Raw genomic sequence first — 23,264 nt, 5'->3', positions numbered from 1 at the left:
TACCCTTCTCAACCCTTCTTTCTGTCCTAAGACACTGACCTAAATGGATTATGCTAAAAGTCATTCTGGACCTTTCTAACAAATGTTTAAAGCAAGCCAAAAAATCAGATTGCTTACAAGTTTACTTCACTGCATACCCAGAACAAATCCCCACAATATTTAAAGGAATACAAACACTTCAGTATCCCAAATCATATAAAATTCACAATGTCTACTATATAGCATTCAGTTACCAGGCATGAAAAGAAACAGGAAAATAGACCCCATTTAAGAAGAAAAATTAATTAGTAGCAACAGACCCACCAAAATATCTTTTGAAGATGAGGTGAAAGAAACTTTTTGGACAGATAAAAGCTGAATTCTCTTATTATGAGCGGACCAGCACTACAAGAAATTTTTCTGGCAGGAAAAAAAATGGTTCTAGGTCGAAACCTGGATCCATGAAGAACACCAAAAGTGGTAATTATGTAAGTAAATATAAACAACTTTTATTCTTACTATTTAAATCTCTTTAAAAGATAATTAACTATGGAACTGAACACTTAAAGATAGAGAAGATGATAAATTTTGTGTTACATGTTTTTTACTGAACTTTTTAAAGATAGGTATTAAAGTTGTAAAGGAATGAATTAATATTGATATTACCAATCAAGTTGTACTTTAATTTTTGATCCCACAATTATACTCCTTTTTCTCTTGTATTGAAAATCTGCATTTCAAGCAAAATATAATTGCTTATTTTCTTGACATTACTATTAAATTGTTCAAAAAAACCCCAATATAATACCATTATATGATGCAATTAATCACTGAATAAAATTTTTAAAAATTTAAGTTTTTAAAGTTTTTTTACTATTTAAAGCAGAAACACCAAGAACACTTAGAACAGTGCAAAAGTAAAATGTATGATAATGATGCCATAAAGGTTGGGAGAGATGAGATGGAAATGTACTGCTAGAAGGTCCTGAGTGTGCATATGAAGTAGTATAATAGTGTTTAAGGTAGACTGTGGTTGTTAAAGATGTATATTACAAACCCCAAAGCAACCATAAAATCAACAAGAACAAAGACATAAATATAAGAATGTAACGATGGAAATAAAATAGCATCATAAAAAGCAATCAGTCCAAAAGAAGGGCAAACAAAGAGGGAAGGAAAGAACGGAGAGGACAAAGAGAAAGCAAATAGCATGATGTAGACTGAAATCAATCATATCAGTGATAATTTTAAATGCAAGTGGTCTGAGCACCCCAAATAAAGGCAGAGTTTGACAGATTGGATAAGAAAACTATACACAAGGACAGAACAGTCCTAAATACTTGTTTCCTAATAACAGAGCTTCGAAGTACATGAAACAAAAACTAATAGTACCGAAAGGAGAAATAGGCAAATCCAAAATTATAATCAGAGATTTCAAAGCCCTTTCATGAGTGATTGGTAGAACAAGTGGACAGTAACTTAGTAAGGCTAGAGAAGACTTGAGCAAAACTGGACATAATTGGCATCTATAGAGCACTGTACCCAGCATGAGCACTGAATATTCTTTTCTAGTGCTGGTGAAAAATCCCACCAAGATACATTGTATTCTAGGTCATAAAACAACCACAAATTTGAAAAAATTAAAATCATACAGAGGATGTTATCTGATCACAATAGAATTAAAAAGTAATTAAAAACATAAAAATGAATTAAAAGTAATAAATCAATAAAAAAAATTAAAAACAGTAATAACAGAAAATTTTCTGGAAAACGTCCAACTATTTAGATATTAAACAGCATACCTCTATATAATCTATGAGTGCAAGAAGTCACAAGGGAAATTTGAAAATATTTTTGATTTAATGGAAATGAAAATACAACAAAAATTGAAGGATGCAGCTAAAGCAGTACTTACAGAGAATTTTTACTTAAGAGAATTAAATACTTATATTTAAAAAGAAAGATCTCAGGGCACCAGTGTGGCTCAGTTGGTTAAGCATCTAACTTTGGCTCAGGTCGTGATCTCATGGTTCACAGGTTCGAGCCCTGCATCAGGCTCTGTGCTGACAGCTCAGAGCCTGGAGCCTGCTTCAGATTCTGTGTCTCCCTCTCTCTCTGCCCCTCCCCTCCTGTGCTCTATCTCTCTCTCTCTCTCAAAAGTAAATAAATATTTTTAAAAAATCTCAAATCAGTAATCTAAGCTTCCAACATAAGAACCAGTAAAGAAGAGCAAGTTAAACCCGAAGCAAGTAGAAGAAAGGAAATGCTAACAGTAGAAAGCAGTAACATTGCAAACAGAAAACCATCAGCAAAAATGAAGGAAATCAAAACTTGGGTTTTTTTTTGAAAAGAGCAATACAGTTTATGAACCTCTAAATAAAAATTTGAAAAGAGAAATAACACATGTAATTCAGAAACATCAGAAATAAAAAGGATGTTTAATCCTATAGGCATTAAAGCAATATAGATGTATTATGAATAATTTAATGCATACAAATTTAAAAAATTAGGTGAAAGAAAAATTCATTGAAAGGCATAAACTAAAACTCACTCAAAAAAACAAAAAGCATAAATAGGTCCTGCTATTAAATTGAATTTTTAGTTGATAGAAATCCCACAAAGAAAACTCCAGGCACAGATAGATTTCCTAGTGAATTCTAAGAAGCATTTAATAGAGTACAATTTTATACAATATTTCCAGAAATAGGAGGGAATATGTCCCAAAAATATCTATAAAGTATTACCTGAGACTTAAGACTTATAAAAAAAGATATCATTAGAAAATAACAACCAGTATCACTGAAGAACGTATATATAGGATAGTAAACATCATAAATGGAGTTTGAGGAATACACAGTTGGTTTAACATTTGGAAGTCAGTCATTGTTATTTATCATACTAACAGACTTACAAAGCAAATTGGATATGACCATCTCAATAGATGCAGAAAAACTACTACAAAAATCCAACAACCATTCATTATGAACACTCTTATCAAACTAGGAATATAAGAGAACCTCCTCAACCCGATAAAGGAAATCTACAAAAATCCTACAGCTAACATTATACTCAGTGGTGAAAGACTGAATGCTTTATCTCTAAGATGAAGAACAAGGCAAGGATGTCTGCTCTCACCACTTCTTTACAACACTGGACCGAAGGTCCTAGTCCATGCAGTAAAGCAAGATGGAGGGGGAAGACACTGAGATTGGAAAAGAAGATCTGAAAGAGTCTTTATCCACAGTTGACATGATTGACTGGGTACACAATCCTAAGGAACCTACCAAAAAGCTACTGGAATTAATAAGTGAGTTTATCAGGGTTGTGAGATACAGAAACCAACTGTACTGCCATATTCCAGCAAGAAACATTGGGAAATTGAATTGTTAAAAAATAACATTTACAGTAGCATAAGGAAATATGAAACACCTAAGAGAAAAAAAATCTGTATGACTTGTACACTAAAAACTGTAAAACATTGCTAAGAGAACCTAAAGAAGACCTAAATAAATGACGAGATATATGGTGGTCATAGATCAGAAGACTATTGTTAAGATGTCCATTGTCTCCAAATTGATATGTGCATTCAATGCAGTAACAGTCAAAAGTTCCAGCAGGTTTTTTGGGGAAATTGACAAGTTGATTTGAAAATTTATATGGAAACGCAAAGGAGCTAGACTAGCCAAAACAATTTGGAAAAATAAAATTTAGAGAACTTTTACTACTTGATTCTAAGACTTACTACAAAGCTACTATACTCAAGACATTGTGGTATCAGCATAAAGATATATAGATTAATGGCACATAGCTGAGAAAACTTACCAATATACATGTGTATCTCACACAGGTGCCAAGGCAATATAATTGGAAAACAATATTCTTTTCAACAAATTGCATATTAAAATCAGAAAAATGAAACTTGATTTTTATCTCACACCATGTATATGAAGTTTTGTATCTGGTGAGAGATCATAGATATAAATATAAATGCCCAAACCATAAAATATCTACAGGTAAGCAAAGGAGAAAATCTTAGTGACCTTGGTTCTGGCAAGATATTTTATTTTTTATTTTTACTTATTTTTTATTTTTTCCTATTTTAAGTTTTTTATTGAGGCATAATCTGTATACAATAAAATACACAGATTCTAAGTATAATTAGATGAGTTTTGTCAATTGAATACTTCCATATAACCACCACTCAAACTAAAATTTAGAACATTCCTACCAACATCACGTCCCATTACAGTTACCCTCACACTCTCACCCTTACTCCATTTTATATCGACAAGCAGTTCATGATAAAATAAAATACAACAATATTTAAATTTTGTATGTCAAATACTAAGCCCCACATAAGTCAAAGCATGTTAACATCTTTAGAAGAAATTAATTAAAAACTCAAATATGAAAAACCTACTTATCTAGGACAATGGAAGCATCAATTACTCTATTAATAAAGTTATATTAATATGTGGAAGACAATATATCCTTATATTTTAGCACATCTTGAAGGAAGAGGTATATTGAGACCCAATATTTACTAACAAAAAAAAATTCAGGTATTTTCTTTGGACTGTCTGTACATTTGAGTTCTCCTAATACCTCACTTATTTTATGATGGGCAGTTTATTTCCACTGACTCTAGTTAAAGGTTTGGTGTTTTTTTGTTTGGTTTGGTTTGATTTGGTTTTTTTTTTGTAATATAATTTATTGTCAAATTGGTTTCCATACAACACCCAGTGCTCATCCCAACAGGTGCCCTCCTCAATGCCCATCACCCATTTTCCCCTCTCTCCCACCCCCCATGTACCCTCAGTTTGTTCTCAGTATTTAAGAGTCTCTTATGGTTTGCCTCCTTCCTTCTCTGTAACTTCCCCCCCACCCTTTCCCCTCCCCTCTGGTCTTCTGTTAAGTTTCTCAGGATCCACATATGAGTGAGAACATATGGTATCTGTCTTTCTCTGCCTGACTTTCCTTAGCATAATACCCTGCAGTTCCATCCACATTGCTGAAAGTGGCCAGATTTCATTTTTTCTCATTGCCAAGTAGTATTCCATTGTATATATAAAACACATCTTTATCCATTCGTCAGTTGATGGACCTTTAGGCTCTTTCTATAATTTGGCTACTGTTGACAGTGCTGCTATAAACATTGGGGTACAAGTGCCCCTATGCATCAGCACTCCTGTATCCCTTGGGTAAATTCCTAGCAGTGCTATTGCTGGGTCAAAGGGGAGCTCTATTCTTAATTTTTTGAAGAACCTGCACACTGTTTTCCAGAGCGGCTGCACCAGTTTGCATTCCCACCAACAGTACAAGAGGGTTCCCATTTCTCCACATCCTCTCCAGCATCTATAGTGTCCCGATTTGTTCGCTTTAGCCACTCTGACCGGCGTGAGGTGGTATGTCAGTGTGTTTTTTGATTTCTCTTTCCCTGATGAGGAGTGACATTGAGCATTTTTTCATGTGTCTGTTCATCTGGATGTCTGGTTTGGAAAAGTGTCTATTCATGTCTTCTTCCCATTTCTTCACTGGATTATTTGTTTTTCGAGTGTGGAGTTTGGTGAGTTCTTGGATACTAGCCCTTTATCCAATATGTCACTTGGCAGATATCTTTTCCCATTCCGTTGGTTGCCTTTTAGTTTTGTTGATTGTTTCCTTTGCAGTGCAGAAGCTTTTTATCTTGATGAGGTCCCGATAGTTCATCTTTGCTTTTAATTCCCTTGCCTTTGGAGATGTGTCAAGTAAGAAATGGCTGCAGCTGAGGACAGGGAGTGAATTTTAAGAAGACTCCACACTCAGCATGGAGCCCCACATGGGACTTGGTCCCATGACCCTAGGATCATAACCTGAGCTGAAGTTGAGTCCTCTGCTTAACTGACTGAGCCACCCAGGCGCCCCAGTGGGGAGCAACAGAATTCTTGATGAGCTCTGTGGTGGCTGTTTTTACAGACGAGATGACAGTGGGGAAAGCGGTGATGGGATTGGTTCCTTTAGCTCACAGGAAGAGTGGAACTTTGAAGTGGTGGCGGTCAGCTGGTGACACAGACTGCAGCTAAGTTCCTTTAATTCAGCAAATCCACACAGCCCCTGGCCCCTGGTACGCTGCTGTTGACCTGACCCATGTTCTTTCCCATCCCAAGCAGTAAACAAAAAGAGAAGCAATTGGCATTGGCACGGAAAGAAGAGGATGTGCCTCTACATCTTACTCTCAGGGCTGTCGGCTCTCCTGCTGTTTTCCCCCCGGGGCTTGCACATCCCCGTCCCCACAGACCATCGTGCCTCTCCATTACTTTGGTGACCTTATACTAATCAGATGCAGTGAGCAGAAAATAAGTCCCCAGATGACTTAATAAGACAGATGCACACCAGAAGGAGAGAGATACATTTTGCACAATGTTAAGGGTTTGCCACATAACTAAAGCTAATAGACATTTGGGGATATCCTTTCTAAAGTGAGAGACAAGTTGCACTACCTTGTACCGTCCACCTTGAAGGCACACAGCACTTAGAGCGGCTCCCTGGATTAAGGGGGTAAAATATGCCCCATTGGGGCATGCTGCCCCAACCCATATTAGAGGTAACCTAAGGAGGCTGCCAGGCTCTTGTGGGACATGGTATTCTTACAAACATGGTAACAGGTCCACGGTGTGGTCAAGCTGCCCCACCACTTCCCTTTGATGGCCAAGCAGTCCCGCCAGTATTGGAAATGTCTGTGAGAGACTGTGAACTTGTGTATGGAGTCTCCCAAGAGTTTTAATAAGAAGATCTCAGCACAGAGAGTTTAGGAGAAAGGTAGTGCCCTCTTCTGCCTACAACTGTGTTACATTTGAAAAGCAATTCTGGTTCTGCTACTGGGCCCTGGTAGAGACTGGATGTTTGGCAGTGGGATTCCAGGTGCCCTGTGGCTATGAACTGACCTGGGCTTTATCTAATCCAATGAACCATAAAACTGAGAGTGAACAGCATCATCTCAGAATGAAATGGATGCAGGATAGAAAAGAATGGGTCTGAGAAGGTCCAGAGAGCTCTGTAAGCTGTATGAGCCAGTGCCCAGGTTCCTTCAGCACTGCTTATGTTCACTGGCTCTGCTTCATCTCCATGCCTTTGGCTTCGTAGGGAGTCCCCTGTGACCAGCTAACAGAGAGAGACTACATTAGGTCTCATTTCCCATGGATCTGCGCAGGATTCTGGCAACATCCAAACGTGGACAGTCACTAGATTACAGCCCCTCAATAGGCCCAGAAAATGGCCAAGGGTATCCTCCCAGTGAGCCCAGCTGGTTTTACACTTCATGTAGGAAGGTGAAATAGCTTGAGACAGGGATCTTATTGACTGTGGGCAGTGGCTAATATCTTCTCACATAATTGGGTACTTGGAATTAGATTGGAAAAGTGGTGATTGGGTGTGGGGACATGTGTACTCAGAATGGGCATAGAGTATACTTGTGTCCTTGTGAATGCCCTCCAAAGGGTTTATGAAGCAGAAAGCCCTAAGTATTCAGATGGACAAGATGATCCATCCTGTGGATGTCGTTTTTTTCACCTGGTTGCTCACTGGAGCCATGTACAAAGTGGTCATGGGTATCAAGATCAAGGCTACAGATAGACTCATAAACATGGTCTTTTCCTCACGGAGTCTGTTCTGGCTCTATAGTCACAGCTAACTGTACAGCAAAGGCCGTTGCTTTGCCTCCAGCAATGGGATGTGCTGGCTGCCTGGCGGCAGGCTGATGATACTGGACCCTTCCCATATAGAGGTGGCATCCCTTTATATGCACAGTGATAAATATTCTGGATGTGTATTTTCTTTCTCAGCTTGCCTTACTTCTGTCAGCAATACCATTTATTATAGAAGCCTTATCCATCATCATTTTATTCCATACAACATTGCCTCTACCCAGGGGGCCCATTTGCAGCAAAAGAAGTGTGGTAATAGGCTGAGAACAACAAAATACACTCACCATATGTGCCATCGCTTAGAAACAGCTGGCTTTGACAGAATGGCAGTGTGATTTGCTGAAGATCAGGCCAAGCACCAGCAGACACACACCTGGTAATAAGTCGTTGCACATGGATGCTAATCTGTCTTATTTCTTTTTTTCTTTCCTCTGTTTATTTACTCTCAAAACAGTCCTCATCCGTAAGTGAGCTCTGTTTTTCTTTTTTTTTTTTTTTTAATTTTTTTAAATGTTTATTAAATGAGAGAGAGAGACAGAACATGAGCGGGGGATGGGCAGAACGAGAGGGAGACACAGAATCCAAAGCAGGCTCCAGGCTCTGAGCTGTCAGCACAGAGCCCGACAACGGCGTTCAAACTTGTGAATTGCAAGATTATGACCTGAGCCGAAGTCAGATGCTTACCCGACTGAGCCACCCAGGTGCCCTTGAGCTCTGTTTTTCTAATTACATGGACATTCCCAGCTCAGATTCAACAGGTCTTAAGCTGAATTTCTTACATTTCTCATCGTAAAAGTTGTTTCTTTTCAGCATTCCTCTCGCCCTCGGTTTATGACACCATCATTTGTTTACCCAGTCATCCAAGCCAGAAAAGTAGAGGTTATGCTTGACTTCTTACCTTTCATCAGCCCCCACATGTAATCTGTCATAAAGTCCTATTCTACCTCCAAAGAATCTCCCAATACTGGCATTTTTCTCCCTCCCTGTGGCATCTTCTCATTGTTCTCCTCTCTCCTGCATCTGCAGAGTCCTTCTGATTGGTTTCTTCCTCTCTAATCTTCTCCCCATCCTTGCATAAATTCTGAAGTGATGTTTCCAAAGCACAAATCACCTCCTTACCTGAGACATGCCAGGGACTCACCCTTAGCTCTCCCCACGTGATGCTCCCTCTCCCTAGGTTGCTCTTCTCTGGCTCAGTTACATGGCAACAAGATCTTCATCTTTGATACTTGGCTCACATACCTCCTTAGCTAGGAGATGCCTTCCCTGACTTAGCTAGGCACGGGCACTTTTTTTTGGCATGCCCTCATAGATGTCTTACATACTCATTTGTCACACTTCTGCAGATATCTGTATATTTGTCTGCCGCCTCCATTAGGAGCTCCGAAAGGACAGCTTCATTAGACCTAGTAGATGCTTAATGAATATGTGTTGCTTCTTGAATGAGTGAGTGAGTGAGTGAGTGAATCCTTATAACTGGATGTTGTAATGTTTCCTTTTTGTAAGGTTGCAGGGGATGGAGAAGAAATGTTCAAGGGATTAAGCCCTGTTTTGGGCTCTGTGCTGACAGCACAGAGCCTGCTTGGAATTCTCTCTCTCCCTCTCTGTCTCTGTCTCTCTCTCCCTCTCTCTCTCTGTCCCTCTCCGCTGGTGCTTGTGTACTTTTTCCTTCTCCCTCCCACTCTCTCTCAAAATAAATAAATATTTTAAAAAACCACTTCAATTCTTACTAGGTATTTTGCATTTTAACTTCTTTCCCTGTTGGTATATTCAGAAAAAATATTTTTGTAATGTTTTCTCTCTTTCAGTTTTCTATCGTAGAAAGAGTAGATCATTTAAAACTGGATATATTGCAACATTACCTATAAAGCCAAAGTTTATATTGTTGTTTTAAATATCACTCATTTATTATAAGACAAGGTATGATTGTTATGAGGTAGTCTTCATTCTGGTCACTATTGTTTGTTTTCTACTTGCTAGTCTTTTGTTTGATTACTATTATAGCCCACTTAACTATAAATAGTGATAATATTTGAAGAGTTTAAAACAGAATTAAACTATTGGAATAAGTATTATAATTCTCTTTAAAACAAATCGCCTTTCTATATATCCTTGATGAGAGCAGAAATAGGTAACTGAACTGTCATAAATCACTGTTGTCAAAGGAAAAACAAATATCGTCCAGGTTTCCAAATCTAATGTCGTGTATATTTGCAAAGGTAAATTGTGGAGGAAGTCATAAAAAATGTGCTCACTCTTAGCCTTCCAGAAGTTTCTGCTTTCTAAATTCATTTTTGTTGTGGCATGAACACTAGTTCATAAACCTAGGCCATCCATTGGGTACCATCATTTATTCATTCATTCATTCGGTACCTACTTTTTTTGAGTGCCTATTATGTTCAGGGAATTTGGGTAGAAGAATGCAGGCTCCACAAAGGAATCCCACCTCTGTACACAGTGCTTTGCAAATGGCGGTGGTAGAAAAGTTGTGAATTCATACTTTCTTAGAATTTGTGCTCTTACTAATCAATATAAATCAAGAGGCATGTTCCTGCTTTTATGAAATTAGCTCCCATGGATCATTATCTATTTAAAGTTTGAGAAAGCAGAAACTTCATGAGGGCAGAGACATATCTTGTCACTGCCCTACCCCTTGCCATCCAAGAGTTGGTAAGCCTTCTTTTGTTGAATGCTTACTATGTGCTAGTCATCATTCTGAATGCTTTATAGGGACTTAACCTCTCAAGAATGCTAAGAAGAGGAGTGTTGTGATTACCATTTTAAGGTAATCTCAGGCCCAGAAAGACTAGGTTATTTGGCAAAAGTCATAGAGCTAGTAAATCACAGAAGCAAGACTCAAAGCCAGATAGTTGGATATTGGAGTCCTACCTAGCTCTCCACTCCCACCATGCCACTTCCTAATCAATGTTGACTTAATAAGTGAAAACAATTTCAGAGTAAGTTAACTTTAAAAATGGAATACAAATGTAGATCTTAAAATGAAAAACCAAAAGAAAAATGCACCTTTCTAATATTCTTTGTGAGGAATGCTAACTTGTCTCTACGCACTCAGTTCACGTTTTGTGGATGCATTCATTTATGTGCTCAGGCTACCGTAAGAACAGTGCTGCCCAAGAAGTCTGGACTTGGAGTCAAATTCAAACACTGGCTCTGACATCTATTTACTATGTACATGATCTTGAAGAATTTAACTTCTCCAGCTTTTGACTTCCTCATCCATAAAATGGAAATAAAAATAGCTGTCACAAACGGCTTTGTCTTTTTAAAGTGAATTAAACACGATGATGTATGAAAAGTACCTGACACAAAAAAAGATGTTACCATCTTGTCTTCCCTTTGCCTCTCCCTCCCTTTCTCTTTCCTCCTCCCCTCCCCTTTCCTCTTCTTACCCGCCATTAGCCATGTGACCTCATAAAAGTCAGTCAACTCTTCCAGGCCTTAATTTCTCTCCTATAAGACAAGAGGACTAGTTATTTGGTTTCCAAGATCCTTTGACTCTATAATCCTATGATCTAGTGATTTAATAACTTGCTTTTTCATTATATCATAACAGCCCAATGTACTGAGGGGTGGGTTTTGAAATGAGGCCTCACCGTTTAGTGCGGTTGGCTAAGTTGTTTTGTTTTGTTTTTTTCCCAAACATCCCATCACATAGAACCTGGTCTGAATGTATTTGAGTTAAATAGGGTGAGAACTTGGTTTAAATATGTAAATAGTTTTGCAATAACAACACATCTGTTAGCTGCGTCTACTAGTAATCACCTGTCTGACAAGGTTTATATCTCCCTTCCCTTCCCCTGTTTAGGTACTATACAGGAAGCCTAGAGGCCAGGTCAACAAACGCTAAAACTCTAGGTTTAATCCACACAGCAACGAAGGGGCTAATGAGAGCTGTCGAAATCGGTGGAATAGATTCGGTGATGGAATGGGAGGTGGATGAAGTGCTCAACTGGACAAACACGCTGAACTTTGATGAGTAAATACATGCTGCTTTTGTTGGGGAGCAGGGCAGGCCTCATATATTTTTCTGTTTCCCGCTCCCGTGTTGAATCTTGGACCCACAAATGTAATATTTACTTAAAAAAAGAGTATTGTCTAGAAAAAAGAAGAAAAGAAGGAAGAATATTTAAAAAGATGATGTAAAAGTAGAAAAAGAAAATTAGACTTAGGTGTTCTTTTTTTTTTTTTTTATGTTTATTTTTGAGAGAGAAAGAGAGTGTGAGAGGGGGAGGTGCAGAGGGAGAGAGGGACACAGGATCCCAAGCAGGCTCTGCTCTAACTACAGACAGCCTGATGCCGGGCTCGAGCTTGCAAACCACGAGATCGTGACGTGAGCCAGAGTCGGAAGCCTAACCGACTGAGCCACCCACTCACCCCTGGGTGTTCTTTTTTTTCATTGAAGTGTAGTCAACTTACGATGTTATATGAGTTTTAGGTCTATAACATAGTGATTCAGCAATTCTATAGATAGCTCGGTGCTCACCACATGAAGTGCACTCCCCGTCTGTCACCATACAACTTTACTACAACATTATTAACTGTATTCCCGATGCTGTACTTTTCACATCTGTGACTTACTTATTTTGTAACTCGAAGTTTGTACCTCATGATCCCCTTTATCTATTTCACCCATCCCTCCACCCACCTCCCCTTTGACAACCACTAGTTCTCTCTATTTTTTGTTTATTCATTTATTTTTTTTCTTAGATACCACACAAAGTGAAATCTTATGGTACTTGTCTTTCTCCATGTAACTTATTTCACCTAGCACTATACCTTCTAGGTTCATCCATATTTTCACATACGTCAAGATCGCATTCTTTCTTTATGGCTGAGTAATATTCCACTATATATCCATTCATCCATCAGTGGACACTAGGGTTGCTTCCATTTTGTGGCCACTGTAAATGTTGCAGTAAACATATATATCTTTACAAATCCGTATTTTTTTTTCTTTTGGTAAATACCCAGTAGTGAAATTACTGGATCAAATGGTATTTCTATTTTTAATTTTTAGGAACATCTGTAATATTTTCCACTGTAGTGCACCAATTTACATTCCCATCAACAGTGCATGAGGGTTTCCTTTTCTCCACATCCTCACCAATGGTTACTGTTTCTCGTCTTTTTGATTCTAGGCACTTTGACAAGTAGAGGGTGATATCTCATTGTGGGTTTAATTTGCATTTGCCTGATGATTAGTGATGTTGAGCATCTTCATAAATTTGTTGGCCATCTGTATGTCTTCTTTGAAAAAAAATGTTTATTCGTGTGTCTTCTGCCCATTTTTAATTCTTTGTTTTTTGTGTGTTTGTTGAGTTGTTAAGCTCTTTATATATTTTGGATATTAACTCCCTATTGAATATTTCATCTGTAAATATCTCCCATTCAGTAGGTTGCCTTTTCATTTTGTTTACAGTTTACTTTGCTTTGTAAAAACTTTTTATTTTGGTGTAATCCCAGTAGTTTATTTTTGGTTTTGTGTTCTTTGCCTGAGGAGACATAGCTAGAAAAATGTTTGTAAGGCCAATATCGAGAAATAACTGCCTACACTTTCTTTTCCTAGGAGATTTATGGTTTTAGGTCTCACATTTAGGTCTGTAATCATTTTGAGTTTATTTTTCTGTGTGGTTTAAGAAAGTAGTCCAGCTTTGTTCTTTTGCATGTAGCTGTCCAGTTTAACCAGCACTATTTATTGAAGAGAATATTGTATATTCTTGCCTCCTTTGTCATAGACTACTTGATCATATAAGCATGGATTTATTTCTGGATCTGTATCCTATTCCACTGATTTACATGTCTGTTTTTGTGCCAGTACCAAACTGTTTTAATTACTATGGCTTTGTGTAGTGTATTTTGAAATCTTGGATTGTGATACCTCCAGCTTTGTTCTTTTTCAAGATTGCTTTGGCTATTTGGGGTCTTTTGTGTTTCCATATGACTTGTAGGATTATATGGTTTGTTCTGTGAGTAATGCTCTTGGTATTTTGATAGGGATTGCAATTAAATCTGTATATTGCTTTGGGTAGTATGAACATTTTAGCAACATTAATCTTCTAAAGTGCGAGCACAGTATATCTTTCTCTTTGTGTTGTGTTCATTTGCTTTCATCTGTGTCTTACCGTTTTCAGAGTATGGGTCTTTTACCACCTCGGTTAAGTTTTTTCCTAGGTATTTCGTTCTTTTTGGTGCAGTTGTACATGGAATTGTTTTCTTAATTTCTCTTTCTGCTACTTCATTATTAGTGCTTAGAAATGCAACAGATTTCTGTATTATATTAATTTTGCATTCTGCAACTTTGCTAAACTCATTTATGAGTTCTAATAGCTTTTTGGTGGCATCCTTCAGGTTTTCTATATATAGTATCACGTCAACTGCAGATAGTGACAGTTTGACTTTTTCCTTACCAATTTAGATGCCTTTTATTTCTTGTTTTGTTGTTGTGGCTAGGACTTCCAGTACTATGTTCAATAAAAGTGGTGACGTTCTTGCCTTATTCCTGATTTTGGAAGAAAGGCTCTCAGTTTTTCACCGTTGTGAGCTATGGGTTTTTCCTATGTAGCCTTTATTATATTGAGGTATATTCCCTCTAAACCCACTTGTTTGAGAGTTGTTTTGTTTTTTTTTTTTTTGTCATGAATGATGTTGTATTTTGTCAGATGGTTTTTTTCCCATCTATTGAGAGGATCATATGTTTTTTCTTCTTCTTGTTAACGTGATGTATCATATTGATTTGCAGCTCCTGAGCCCCTTTTGCATCCCTAGACTAAATCCCACTTGCTTGTGGTGAATTCGTCTTTCAGTGTATTATTGAATTCACTTTGTTAATATTTTGTTGAGGATTTTTGCATCTATGTTATCAGGTCAATTAGCCCATAGTTTCGTTTGGTTTTGTGTTTCTGTCATGTCTGACTGGTTCTGGTATCAGGGTGATACTGGCCTCACAGAATGAATTTGGAAGTTTTCCTTTCTCTTCTATTTTTTGGAACATTTGAGAAGAATAGGTATTAACTTTTCTTTAAATGTTTGGTAGGGGCACCTGGGTGGCTCAGTCGGTTAAGCATGCAACTTCAGCTCAGGTCATGATCTCAGGTTTGTGGGTTCAAGCCCTGTGTCTGGCTCTGTGCTGACAGCTCAGAGCCTGAAGCCTGCTTCAAATTCTGTGTCTCCCTCTGTCTCTGCCCCTACCCTGCTCTCACTCTGTCTCTCTCTCTCTCCAAAAATAAATAAGCATTAAAAAAATTTTTAATGTTTGGGAGAATTCACATATGAAGCCATATAGTCATGGACTTTTGTTTGTTGAGAGGTTTTTGATTACTGATTCATTTTCATTACTAGTAATTGACGTGTTCAAATTTTACTATTTCTTCCTCATTCACTTTTAGAACATTGTATGTTTCTAGGAATGTATCCATTTCTTCCACATTGTCCAATTTGTTGGCATATAATTTTACATAACATTCTCTTATAATCTTCTGTATTTTGGGCATCTGCTGTAATTTCTCCTTCATTTCTGATTTTATTCTCTTTTTTTCTTGATGAGTCTAAAGGTGTATCAGTTTTGTTGATCTTTTCAGAGAACTACCTCTTGGTTCCATTGATCCTTTCTATTTTTCTTTTAGTATCTATGTTATTTATTTCCTCTCTAATCTTTATTATTTTTTCCTCTTACTAGCTTTGGGCTTAGTTTGTTCTTTTTTTTTTTTTTTTTTTTTTTTTTTTGGTTCCTTAGGTGTAAGCTAGCTTGTTTGAGGTTTTTCTTGTCTCTTGAGTTAGGCCTGCATTACTATAAACTTCCCTCTTAGAATGGCCTTTGCTGCATCCCACTGATTTTGGACTGTTGTGCTTTCATTTTCATTTGTTTCCGTGTATTTCTTATTTCCTCTCTGATTTCTTGGTTGACCCATTGGCTATTTAGTAGTATGTCGTTTAGCTTCCATGTGTTTGTGATTTTTTTTTCAGTTTTTTTCTTTTTTTTAACTGATTTCTAGTTTCATACTGTTGTGGTCAGAAAAGATTCTTGATGGGATTTCAGTCTTTGTAAATTTATTGACACTTGTTTTCTGGCCTGGCTTTGTGGTCTAACACTTGATCTGTCTTGGAGAATGTCCTTTGTGCATGCACTTGAAAAGAATACATATTCTGCATTTGGATGGAATTTTCTCTAGACATCTGTTAGCTTCATCTGGTCTAAGACGTCGTTCAGAGCCACTGTTTTCTTATTGATTTTCCGTGTGGGCAGTCTGTCCATTGACATAGATGTGGTGTTAAAATCCCCTAGTATTATTATATAATTGTCTGTTTCTCCCTTCATATCTGTTAACATTTGCTAGGTGCCTCTGTGTTGGGTGCAGAGATATTTACAATGGTTATATCATCTTGTTGGATTGATCCCTTCATCATTGTGTAATGCCATTCTTTGTCCCTTGCTTCTTTGTTTTAAAGTCTATCTTGTCTGATATAAATATTGCTACCCTGGCTTTTTTTCTGCTTCCATTTGCATTATTCCATACCTTCACTTTCAGTCTATATGTGTCTTTAGTTTGAAGTGATTTCTTACAGGCAGCATATAGGTCTTGTGTTTTAATCCATTTCCTCGCCCTTTGTCTTTTGATTGGAATGTTTAGTCAGTTTTCATTTAAAGTACTTGTTCATAGGTAAACGCTTATTGCGTTTTGTTAATTTTTTTCTGCTCGTTTTTGTAGTTCTTTTCTGTTCCTTTCTTGTTCTCTTGCTTTCTTTTGTATGGTTTGATGGCTTTCTTTAGTGCTGTGCTACAGTATTCTAACTTTTCCTATTCAGCCCTGGACAACAAAAGTTTCCCAGGAATCCAGCATGATAATTTGGGAATATTTCATTAACATTACTGAGCTCAAGCTACTGATTATCTCAGGCAAGACCAAACTTGCAAAGACCTTCCGCTACTAATGGCAGATGTCAGGTGTAAGTACCTTTTCCACAGCATATTCATGGTCTTCACAGTCTTCTCTTTGTTAGATCTTTGTAGTCAGTTAGATGTTCGTAGCTGTCTTAATGACACCTTGTTTGTTGAGAATTTCAGAGTCTGACATTTCCCTTCAGGAAAATTTGTAGCCACTGAAATCTGTGGACAGTTTTCAATAGTCAGATCATTAGAATGACATCAATGTGTTGAACATTGATGTTGAATGGTACAAGCCAATCTCTTCCCAAAAGGCTTGTGTGCCAGCCCCTGGTATGACAGATGGACCCTCCACTGGGAACCATCGTGTGCGTCTTATGATGCACATTATAACAGTACCAACTCAGTACAATATTGTTATTATGTACTTTATTTATTTTTTTTTAAAGTATTTTTTTTTAACGTTTTTATTTATTTTTGAGACAGAGAGAGACAGAGCATGCACGGGGGGAGGGTCAGAGAGAGAGGGAGACACAGAATCCGAAGCAGGCTCCAGGCTCTGAGCCGTCAGCCCAGAGCCCCACGCGGGGCTTGAACTCACGGACCATGAGATCATGACCTGAGCCGAAGTCGGCCGCCCAACCGACTGAGCCACCCAGGCGCCCCTGTTATTATGTACTTTAAAGAATAGGCAGAGTCAACTTAACTCTTGAACTCAAGTACACTGATGAGTACTGTTGTCCTTCTGCGGTATCCACAGATATGTTGCTGCAGGCACTTAGAATGTAAAACAGTCCTTGTGTTAGTGTCACCAACTCACCCACAGGATGGCCACGGTGACTGTTGCCAGCGTTTATCCCGCTGGACTTCAGGGTCATCTTCTCTATCAAGATGGATGTTCCTCTTCCAGGGTCTTCCTATTTTTCAAAACTGCAAGTGAATTTTGACATAACCTGTTACGTGGTCAGCTGCTGGACTAGCTTTGTCTCCTGATATTCTGTGAATCCTGTTGGTGAGAGCTCTTTGCCCATGTGTGTTATGGGTAGTCTCCATGTCTGGAGCTGCTCCTTTGATATCTAAGACATGTAGTTATGTGGCCTTTCTAGCCAGGGACTTTTCCTGGGCCATTAAGATGTTAAGTGTAGACTTACACTTTATTCTGTAAAAAAAAGTTCCAAAAATACCTTCGTGGGAAAGACAGATGAGCTCTATGATATACACAGCATGGTAATGCTCTCATTAGATTGCTTCTGTTTGTAAAACTTAGATTTCTTATCAGTTACAGCTGGTATGTTCATGATGTTCATGATGAGAAAAAAATTTTTATCAATTTTTATCAATTAAATAAATTCATGTCCTAATCGCAGGTAGAACAGGGTTATCGATCAGCTTAAAGATGAGATATGTTTGTGCCTCAGACTGTTAGGTCATAGAATAAATTGATTGAAGGTCCTTTATCTTGGTTCCTTGAAAGTGGAATGAGAACTTTCAGTATATGAACCCAAGGAAGGAGGATGATTGACCAACACCTGATAGCGCTCCTATCCGAGCAACCACTGAGGACGGAATTGGCCTAAAGTTTTTTTTAAGTTTATTTATTTATTTTGAAAGAAACAGAGACAGCAAGAGCGGGGGAGAGGGGGAAGAGAGAGAGAGAGAGAGAGAGAATGAATGAATGAATCCCAAGCGGGCTCTGCACCACCAGCAAAGAGCCAGACACAGGGCTTGACGTCACGAAACTGAGATCATGACCTGAGCCAAAACCAAGAAACGCACGCTCAGCTGACAGAGCCTCCCAAGCACCCTGAATTTGCCTGAATTTAAGGTCAAGCCAGATTGAATTGTCTACCAAGACATCCTGGAGGGAGTTGCCACTGCCTTCTGTTTTGTTGCACCTTTTTCATGTGACAGTAACCCAGGAGCACCCATTTAAGGCTATAAAGTTCTTGGAGCAAAGGTACCAGTAACAGGAAGGAGACAAGTTAGACACGATACTTTATTTTAATTAAATACTCTTGGATAATATATACCTTCCTATAACAACAACAACAAAACTTCAGAAACAGCAGAACTAAAAATTCACATGGAATATATAAATACTTGAAAAATCACAGAGTTTTCTGAATTATATGACTCAGAATTCTGATTTTTGCTCTACGAGGTCCCTTTTCAGCACCTTTTGGTACCAACTCCTTACTTGATTTCTTGGGTGCAACCACCTCCTTACGTGATTTCAAGGAGGCTTGGGAAAGGATGAAATAGGGTAAGTCTCAGGAAACCTGCCTCCTGAAAGGCATCTTCACCTCCTCTTTGTAGCTCATCAGGTAGCCTTATCCCTTCCTGTTCTACCTCTTCCTGGGCTGCCTTGTCTACCTGTTTAGGGAGCAGACGTGGCAGCCCTGAAGTTGTGCTTGATTTAAGTGTCATTGCTCATATTTACTGGACACGACAAAGGTAGCATTGTTGTCCCAGTAAGATCATAAAGCACACACTTTTCATTTCCGTTGACATGCTGGAAACCGTTAAGTCTGGCAATCCAGAGCCAAGGAGAAGGTTTGTTGGGTTGTTGTTGTTGTTGTTTTCCCCTGGCTTTTTCCCTCCCAGAGAATTTTCTGTTTGTACTTTTAATTTAGAAGTTAAGATCTTAGTATGCCCTCAACTGAGGACATGGTCTTGCAAGAAGGAAACAGGATAAAATAAGAAGAGGTGTGCTGGACGGAGCTCAGAGGGCACGAATATGGTAGATGGTAGGCACCATTTTTATTCCTCCTCCAATTCCTTGTTCTAGGGGTTACTTTAGATACATGAGAGTTAGTTGGACATGGAAAAGTCATGAGAATTAGACATTTGCACCTGTGAATTAGTCGGCATCAGTTCAAGATTTCATAGAGAAAGTGGAATTTTAGAAGTAGTCTAACACGTACTAATGGATCAGTTGATTACTAATACGTTGATTCAGTTTAATGAATGCCCATATAATGTGCTTAGGTATATTGCCAACTGGAAGGAAATTGCTACAAGCAACTCTTCAGCTAACTTCAAAAGTAGGTGATTTTGAGGGTTGCTGGAGGGGAGGTGGCTGGGGGATGGGCCACATGGGTGATGGACGTCGAGGAGGGCACTTTTCGGGATGAGCACCGGGTGTCATATGTAAGAGGTGAATCACCAGTTTCTGCTCCTGAAGCCAAGACTACACTGGATGTTAACTAACTTGAATATAAATTTTTTAAAAAGTAGGTGATTTTTAGTAATACTTTATGGGAAATTCTTATGAAGAAAATGATACATTCCACACACGGACATGCTTCGAAGCACCTAGCATTTCAGCACCCTACACTGTGCAGAGACACCAATGAATTTGCCAAGTCATTTGTACCTTTATGTGTAAGATTGTTATTTGGGAATAGAAGAAAATTTTGTTTTATTTAGGTTGGAAAAATGGTTTAAAGAAATGAATCCTCCCCTTAAAAAGTTGCTTCTCTCATGGTTTCCATAATTATTTTTAATGAGCAAGCTTCATTTGGCGAAATAAACGCCTCAAAATGTTAGGAGTGTTCTTGAGGCTCTATGCCGCCACTGTGCTGCCGCGGATAGTGTGTTGAGGAGGCATAGTCTCATGTCCTAGAAATATCACTAGTCCTAACATAGCTAATGCCTAACTGCGGTTGTTGTACATTCTGGGGGTCCGGGTTCTGTCCTGCGAGCGCCAGTGACAGGCAGTACAGCGGAGAGGTTACACTGGTGGGGTGTTGATTCAGGCTGCCTGGCTTTGATTTCTGGCCCTACAGTGTACTGGCTGCGTGATCCTGGGGAAGTTACCAGCTCGGTTTCCCCATCTCTAAAATGAGAATAACAGTGGCAGCTCTTAGGTCGTTGTGAGGTAATAAGAGATAATACATGTGAAGAGCTTAGAATAGCGCCTCGCATGTAACACGTACTCCCTAAGCGTCAGCTGTCATTCGCCTTAACCTACCCACTTATTTCCGAGCCAGAGCCGCCCCCACGGTCCAAGCGTCCTTCATCCACTTCAGGCTTCTCCCAACAGCCTCCAAACTGGTAAGCAGCCAGGGAGCTCCCCTCACAATAGGTAATGATCTTTTACAGATTTAAATCAGTCCAGTTAAAGCATTTGTTTAACAAAATCTTCTCTTTCAATTACTGTGTGAAGTGCTGTCTGAAAGCGCTTTATAAGATTAACTCAATTAATTTTCAGAACAACTCAGTGAGACGAGGTTCCTGTTACAGAGGAGCAAAGAGATACCGAGTTACTTGCTCAAGGTCACCCAGTCAGTTCCTGGGATGGCTGGGATTTGAACTGAGGCAGGCTAGCTTCAGAAACCACGCTGTCTAACGATGAGGACCTTCTGCAGCTTCTCCTAATTTTCCACTGCATTTGAAATAAAACCCTGCCATCATCATGGCCTTCTGGCTCCGCCTCTGGCCACCCTTCCACTCTTACGCCCTGCTGGCCCCCCCTCACTCCCAAACCTGCATCACCAGCCTCTCGCCTGTTCCTCAGAAATGCTCTGAGGTTTCCGCTCGAGGGCTTTCATGGAGTTGATGGCCTTCTAGAAAACAGCTGTAGGTAACTACCCTGACTTGACTGCAGGGATTTGTCTCTTTGATACTAAATCCCCAATATGTAGCAAGTAGTAGGTCCTCAATGGCAGAGGAAAGACTATGAAGGAATGACAAGTATAAAAACCGAAGCAGAGAATATAAATACTGAGTTAAAAGAGATTACTGTGAAGAGAAGGAAAGTGATAGCATGGTCATTGGAAGGGGCATAGAATCGAGTGGTGGAGATTTGCACTGTGAGCGAAGTCAGTGGAAGATGACGCGTTGTGGTTGGTGGCGTGGGAGAAGAGAGAATGTGCGTCATTACTCCAAGAAGCACGAGGAAATCAAATCACGAGAAGGTTTGGAACCTTTTCTCTGGAACCGTGAGCTGATAATCATGGAGCACTAGCTAAATGTCAAACTAACTAAATGCTAGTTTTTTGACATGCACCATCGCACTTAACTCTCATGATTATGAGGTACGTATGTGCTACTGTTATCCCCGTTTTACAGATGAGGACATTGAGAGGCTAAGTAACTTGCCCCAAATTACACAGCTACTTAGTAGTGGATCAAACCTCAAATCCAGGTCCTGCAGAACCTTTTGTAGACCATGGACCACTATGGTAGTGAAAAGTAGATGAACCGAGAAACTTGAGACACGTATGGTTTCAGTTAAGTAGTAGGATAGGAAAGTGCCTGCTTGAAGCAGGGTAGGAAGGAATGGGAAAAGGACCTTACGTGGCATATAGTGAGTATCCTATTGAATGAGTCGACACCTTACATGTGACGCCTTTCTAAACATTTGTCATTTCTCTCTAGGTTTCCCATTTGAGCAAGCACGGAAACGAGGATACGACTATGCGGATATATCAGAGGAGAAATTGGGAATCCCAGAAGATACTTTAGATGGAAGTTTTTATGAAAAACCAAATTTTCCGAGACTATCACCTGATCTCACTTACGGAGTATAAAGTTCTCCGCTTTCCTGAGTGGCAGCCCTTCACACCCCGACTCCATCAGTTACTGTCAAGAGATCGTTTACTCTGACTGGAATGACTTGTGTGTTCTTGGCACAGAATCTGTCTACCTCAAGTAAATAAGGAAGCCTAAAGAGAAATAAGACATCAGACTCAAAACAATGGTCATGAAAATGTAGAAATTATTCCTTGTATTCGAAGAAACTGCAGTAATCTCACAGTCACACATAAATAAATACATTTAGGTGCAAAAAAAAAAAAAATCTTTGGATTTTCTTCTTGAAGCATTCTTCGGGTGTTCATGTCAGAGCTCTTTTTCCATTTAAAAAAGGAAAGGGGCACCTGGGTGGCTCAGTCTGTTAAGCATCCAGCTTCGACTCAGGTAATGATCTTGGGGTCAGGGAGTGGGTCAGTGAGTTCGAGCCCCTCGTCGGGCTCTGTGCTGACAGCTCGGAGTCTGGAGCCTGCTTCGGATTCTGTGTTGCCCTCTCTCTCTGCCCCTCCCCCACTCATGCTCTGTCTCTGTCTCTCAAAAATGAATAAATGTTAAAAAAAATTAATAAATAATCTAAAAAGAATAAGGGCAGTGTAACAAGTTTTCCTTTTATCTGAAAAGCAAAAGCCCAACCAGAAGCCCCAGCGTTAGTCACCTCAGATCCTTGAAATGAAACTAGGTCACGGGGCACCCTTAGCTCAAGGAGCTAGAAGAGCAAAAATGTGTCTTTCATCTTCCACAGGGAGAGGAGTAGAGGAGTGGAGGTAACTGCTGGGCCTCCCATATCCTTCAGGTCTGAATTACTGCGTGTTCCCAGAAGCATCCTTTGCTACGAGCCCTCATCACACTGGTCATTGGGGTCTTTATTATTTTTTATTTTAGAGAGAGCATGTGTGCAAGTGGGGTAGAGGGACAGAGAGAGAGAGGGAGAGAGAGAATTCCAAATAGGTTCCATGCTCAGCACGAAGCTGGACACGGGGCTTGATCCCAGTACCCTGGGATCATGACCTGAGCTGAAATCAAGAGTCGGACGCTCGACCGACTGAGACACCCAGGCGCCCCATCACACTATACCTTTAAAAGCCTGGGTGGCTCAGTCGGTTAAGCGTCCGACTGTTGATTTCAGCTCAGGTCATGATCTTGAGGTTCATGAGAGCGAGCCCAAT

General features: G+C 39.3%; 1 protein-coding gene across 7 annotated transcripts in view; it reads left to right on the top strand.

The window, feature by feature from the left end:
• The window catches only part of CD1H11orf65 (chromosome D1 C11orf65 homolog), a 60,106-nt gene extending 37,648 nt beyond the window's left edge, over positions 1 to 22,458 (top strand). For 4 of the 7 annotated variants that reach the window (XM_042958116.1, XM_042958115.1, XM_042958117.1 and 1 more), the window contains exons 7-9: positions 11,488 to 11,658; positions 19,552 to 19,607; positions 21,946 to 22,457. In XM_042958116.1, coding sequence (XP_042814050.1) covers positions 11,488 to 11,658; positions 19,552 to 19,607; positions 21,946 to 22,097 — 379 coding nt within the window. In that variant the 3' untranslated portion in view covers positions 22,098 to 22,457. Of the gene's footprint in view, positions 1 to 11,487; positions 11,659 to 19,551; positions 19,608 to 21,945 lie in introns of all 7 variants that reach the window. The other 3 variants (XM_042958121.1, XM_042958119.1, XM_042958120.1) reach the window with 1 other exon arrangement.
• The last annotated feature ends 806 nt before the right edge of the window (positions 22,459 to 23,264 follow it).

The sequence above is a fragment of the Panthera tigris genome, chromosome D1 (genome assembly GCF_018350195.1).
Source record: "Panthera tigris isolate Pti1 chromosome D1, P.tigris_Pti1_mat1.1, whole genome shotgun sequence".
Taxonomy (NCBI): Eukaryota; Metazoa; Chordata; class Mammalia; order Carnivora; family Felidae; genus Panthera; species Panthera tigris.
Note: the sequence above shows the minus strand (reverse complement) of the source record. Positions and strands in the feature narration are given on the sequence as shown.